Source organism: Acanthisitta chloris, unplaced genomic scaffold, assembly GCF_000695815.1.
Source record: "Acanthisitta chloris isolate BGI_N310 unplaced genomic scaffold, ASM69581v1 scaffold4029, whole genome shotgun sequence".
Lineage (NCBI taxonomy): Eukaryota > Metazoa > Chordata > Aves > Passeriformes > Acanthisittidae > Acanthisitta > Acanthisitta chloris.
The window spans coordinates 15,072-20,368 of NW_008691821.1; the positions used below are offsets into that span (position 1 = coordinate 15,072).

General features: G+C 42.7%; 1 protein-coding gene across 1 annotated transcript in view; it reads left to right on the top strand.

Annotated features, from left to right (window-relative positions):
- The window catches only part of TMEM131 (transmembrane protein 131), a 26,312-nt gene that overhangs the window by 13,444 nt on the left and 7,571 nt on the right, over positions 1 to 5,297 (top strand). The window contains exons 13-17 of the mRNA XM_009082367.1: positions 1,443 to 1,618; positions 2,835 to 2,962; positions 3,930 to 4,054; positions 4,179 to 4,337; positions 5,079 to 5,253. Of these exons, the coding sequence (XP_009080615.1) occupies positions 1,443 to 1,618; positions 2,835 to 2,962; positions 3,930 to 4,054; positions 4,179 to 4,337; positions 5,079 to 5,253 (763 nt within the window). The remainder of the gene's footprint in view (positions 1 to 1,442; positions 1,619 to 2,834; positions 2,963 to 3,929; positions 4,055 to 4,178; positions 4,338 to 5,078; positions 5,254 to 5,297) is intronic.

Here is a 5,297-nt window from a genome sequence, read left to right on the forward strand (position 1 = left end):
TTTTTAGTTTCAACAAGGGGATGTGGTTGGGGGAATTAATCTGAAGAGAATTACAACCAGTTTGTCAGGTATTCGTTCCAAAAAGGCTAAATGGGACTCCAGAAGGTGATGTGACTGTAGGAGGGTTTCAGCAGCAGCATCTGTGCTGGAAAACTGAGCAGCCTTGGAGCTCTGGAATGCAAAGTGGCTGGTAGGGAGGATCCTCAGGGGACACATGGCAGTGGATGTGCAGTGGACTGACCCAGTCCATGGGCTGAATGCCTGAAGGAGCTGGCACTGCTTCTGGAGCACATCTTGCATTTCTAGTTTGCCCTAAGAAGAAACCAGCCCCTGTATTTGAGTGCTGTTTTGTGGGGCAGCTGCATGTGAGGACCACTGAGCTTGGTCTCCAGACCACATTCCTGATACAATGTGGTGTGCCCATTTCCATTTGCCCTCTTTAAAAATCTAAAACCATGGGGAAGTTTCATAATATATATGGATCTACACACACACACACACGATATTTGCCTTTAGATGAGTAGTTAGAGCTTGTCACAAACATTTGCAGAAGCAGCAGGTTCTGGGTTAAAACTGTCCTAAGATGCTGTGCAGGATTTCTGTCTTTATAGACTTCTGTTTCAGCTCCCTGGTAGGTGGGTCCTGGCAGACTGCTGTGGAGCCCACGTGTGGATTCCTTCCAGAGAATTAATTAAACATCCCCTGGAGTGTTTAACACATTGTTTTCCTTTCTTTGAGACACAGTAACGTGTGGAGCCAAAGCTTTTTACAGTTAGCTTAATATTACCTCTTAGAATAGTCCACTCTGAGACCTGTCGAGCCAAAGCTTTTTACAGTTAGCTTAGTATTACCTCTTAGAATAGTCCACTCTGAAAGAATATAAATGCCAAGAGAAGAAAGTATACTTGGATGTGAGATTTTCAGGTTTTGGGTTTTTTTACCTCTTTACTAAACAAATACTAGTAGTAATTTTTCTCATCCACACTGGTCTTATTTCAAGTTGTTTTGTATTCTGAGGTGTTTTTTTTAACTGACAAACACTCTAATGATTTCTGTTCTTCATTTGTGTGGATAATAAAGCTTGTGCCAACTTCTGAAAATTATGTTTAAATCTAATCTTACATGGTTCAACTGTGTAATTGGATTCTAAGGTGTTTAAAAGGAATGCCAGGCACAAAGCAGAGAGGAATGACAGGTCACCTGGGGCCCATGTGCATGGAGAGGCAGTGGGGGCACAGCTCAGGAGCATAAATACCCTGGGGAGCTCAGGGTTCCTCGGGCCTGGTGCTCCTGCTCACATTTGGTGTGCAGTGGCAGGACGTGGTTGGTGTGTCCTAACAGGCAACAAACCTCAGAGGGTGAATCTCATGGGTTAGCCTCTGGAATGAAGGGAACTACCCTGCTCACTGCTGCAGAGAATCTGAGCATCCTTGTCTTCCTAGGAAAAGGGAAAACAGTTCAGCGCAAGGCTAAGCCACAGAAGAAGCGTGAAGAAAAGGACAGACGAGGGAAAGGAAAGCAACAGGAGGATGAGCTGAAGGATTCCTTGGCAGATGATGACAGTTCTTCAACCACAACAGAAACCTCCAACCCAGACACAGAACCACTTCTCAAAGAGGTACAGCATTGCTCGGAAAAGGAAACTCTTGTGTAGCTGCTGTGTCACCTGAGTAGGAACAGACTCTTTACCCCACATCACCCTCAGCTTTCATATAATACCTAACAAAGGAAGAATGTTAATTAACAAACATCTTTCCCGAGCCTTGCCTTGACTTGGCCCTATCAAATTTGGTCCTCTCTGAGTGTGAATATGTTTGAGTCATGTAGTCTCAGGACTGCAAATGCCTGAGTGACTGTGGCTTGAATAAACCACCAGCTGTCAGCAGCATTGTGGCAATTGTCTCTCTGCACACTCCTGGCCTGTTGCATTTGCAGAGTAAAACACCAAAGTATGGACACTAACTTCACCTGATCAGTAAGGTGTATGCTAAATCCATGCCTTTTGTCACTTAGAAAGGGTCAGATCAATGGTGGGAAATTGTCAGCAGGTAGTTAGTTACCTTTTACAGTACCCCTACCTTTATTTTACTCATTTGGCTCACATGCTTCTAGGTAATAAGCTAAAGTCTACAATTTGTGTAGTGGTTGGGTTGTCATAAAGATTTTGTCCTAAAGCAGGTGCTAGGGGTCTAAACAAAGCAGAGGGAATCACAAAGGGAAGAAAACCAAACCTGAATTTTGACATATCTTAAATTTGAACTTTGGGAAAGACAGGGATTATAGCTGGGGAATAAAAGCAAATAAATCCATGTTGTGTATTTGAAAGGTTACAGTTCAGTAAGTTGTCACTTGAAAATCACCATTGATTTTTCAGGATGGCTATTTGACACTATACTTGTTGTTAGAAAGTCTTAGAAGTGTGGTTAAAGAACATAGTAAATGGAATGTTGAAGTTGCTTATATTTGCTTTGTTGAAGGGTTTATTTTAAGTGGCCTGGACTGTATACAACAGATGCAGTAAAGGTCTCAGTACAGAACTAGAATCTTACTAGGTAGACTCAGGGGCCATGTCTGGAGGAGCTGTGTATTTGCAAACATCAGGTCTACTTGAAGCACATTAATTTGCTATTTCAGTCTCTAGTTCTCCAAATAGGAACAAATAGATAACATATTTTATAGATAAACTCCCTAAGTAGTAAAAAGAGACCTCAATGCTGCAAAAATGCTCATGTTTTCCAATAGCATTCTTTCCTCAGCCCTGTTTATATGTGTGTTGTGATGCAAGAGGGACTCTGCTTTTCATGACTATTAATGTCATCTTGTGTCTTTTATAGGAACCTGAAAAACAAAAGGGAAAAGTTGCAGCAGAAAAACCTGAAAATGAAATAGTCCCAGTAAAACAGAAAACTAAAAAAGGGCTTACAAGTATCAAGAAAGAAATCCCTGTAGATGTGAAAACCAGGTAAGCATAATGAAGGGTTTGTAGTAGGGAATGGAACGTGCTTGAAGGGAAGATGGATTGATAAGAATCTCTGTATTTGACTGTTGTGGCTTCCTGTCTGGCAAGTGCCAACAGCAGGTACCTTTAAGCAGCTTCCTCTTCCTTCCTGATAGAAGAGAATATCTGAAGCTTGTAAATAATAAATTACTTAATGGGAATAAGTATCATTCCCTGTTGCTGTAACTAATACTAGACTGAGTTTTAATAGTTAGTAGAAATTAATTTGCTTCAAAATATTTCTGAAAACATTGCCTGGCAAAGTCTCCTCTGTGTCTTATTTATTCTTTACTCATATAACTCACAAGTTCATTTCATATAATGGTTTTCAAAGGCCTCAATGAGAGCTGGTTTGGAATTCTGCTAGAAATGAGTGTAGTAGTTCCTCCCTAGAAAGTCTGAGGGACAGAATCAAATAGCTGAAGAAAAAGAGCAATATTTAGCCAGATGAACTTGGTGCATTTGAACAGTTTTATATCATCAACTAAAACCCAATGCTGTACATTTAGGGTGTATTAGGAGCATGTGATCTCACTGGGGTGTGTGGGGGCAGAGCAAAAAAATGGCAGTTGCCATCTCTTGTTGCTTCTGTATAATCAAACAGGTTTTGTAATCCTGGAGCTCCAGGATGAAAGCAGCTCCTGGAAGGTGAGTGAACCCTAAGCAATGTGCAGAGCAGTGTGGGTAGAAAATGAGCCAGGGCTGGAAAGGGTGGAGTGGCATAGAGGAGAAATACAAAATGCTGCTTATGAATAAGAAAGCCACAGGAGACCAGTATCTTGTAAGACAGTATGGCACACACATATATATATATATAGTCCTCGTCAGCATGTCAGGGACCAGTATCTTGTAGGACAGTATGGCACACATATATATAGTCCTCGTCAGCATGTCAGAGCTTAAAAATAAACTAATTTCTTTTTTCTTTTAGTCCCTTGGAATTGTCTTATACTCCCCCACTGGAAAACAAGCAGCGCAAAACTTTTCCAGCCAAGATCTCTACACAGCATCTTTTGACGAGTGGGTCTAAATCAAGGAACCTCCCCAAAACAAGAGGTAGTGTATTTATTTAGAAATACCTCAAGAGTTTTATTTGGGTGTGTTTTACCCCTTTGAAATGCTTAATTCTAAGTCTGTTCAGTTTCTTAGCTACAGATTTGCTTTTCCTTTGTTTCACTAGGTCCAGGCAGTAAGTTGATGGAGAGCAGGCCATCAGTGTTAGCAAAATTTCTCCCCAGTGGGTCTGGACAGGAGCTAGGAAACACCAGCAGCTCAGAAGGGGAAAAGGATTCTCCACCACCAGAGTGGGACTCTGTGCCTCTCCACAAAGCTGGCAGCTGTAAGTAACCACTAGAGGATGGCAGGATGAATCTTTTGCAGTTAATATCTGTAGGTTGGTTTGATCAGTTTATGGATCACCCTCTCTCTTCTTCACTGCATGGCTGTGCTCCACTGTTGTGCTGTAGGCCCCATATTGATAGATCTGGTGTGATTTGGGAGGGTTGAAAACGGCGTGGGCAGAACGTGGGTCACTCTGCAGTTCTTCAGTCATGAACAGGATTCAGAAGCTGCTGGAGAAATTGAGAAAATGAGAATTACTACTCAAAAAATAGGCATTTTCTACGGCAGATGGTGTTTTGCTTGGTCAAGTCTGCTGCAGCCAAAGCTGAAACTAATTAGATTATTTATCCTTGAGAGGGAGCCCTGAAAATGCCTTAATGCAGTGGTGAGTGTGGGACTCTGATAGAAGCTTTTTGGTAGTGTTGTGAGTCCCTTGTGTGGAACTGAATCCCCTTCCTCTTGGCCTCCAGTCATCCCTCTCCACAGTGCTCACTTAGAATGGTTCCTTCTCCCATACAAATTGGTTTCTCTTGGTGCTCCTGTGGCAGTACAGTCTCTGAAAACAGACACTAAGCCTGAATAACCACAGAGGAGCAGAGAGAAGTCACTGCTGTGTCCATCAGTGACAGCAAACAGCCTATGTCCTAATTCCTCCTTTGGAAGAAAAGGATAGCAGAAGTTTGGGAATCCTTGTTGTCGTTTAATACTACAGGAAGATGTTTTGTGCTTCTCTTCACAGCTACAGACAACCTCTATAAGCTGTCTCTGCAAACCCTGAACGCAGATGCTTTCCTGAAGCAGCGACAGCCCTCACCAACACCTGCCTCTCCATCCCCTCCTCCTCCTCCCACATCCTTTGCCTTTGGGCCACGAGGAGGCACTTACAGCAGCATTGTGAACAGCACCTGCACCAGGTGAGTCCAGACAGCACCTCCTCCTGATTTCCCAGGCACAGAAC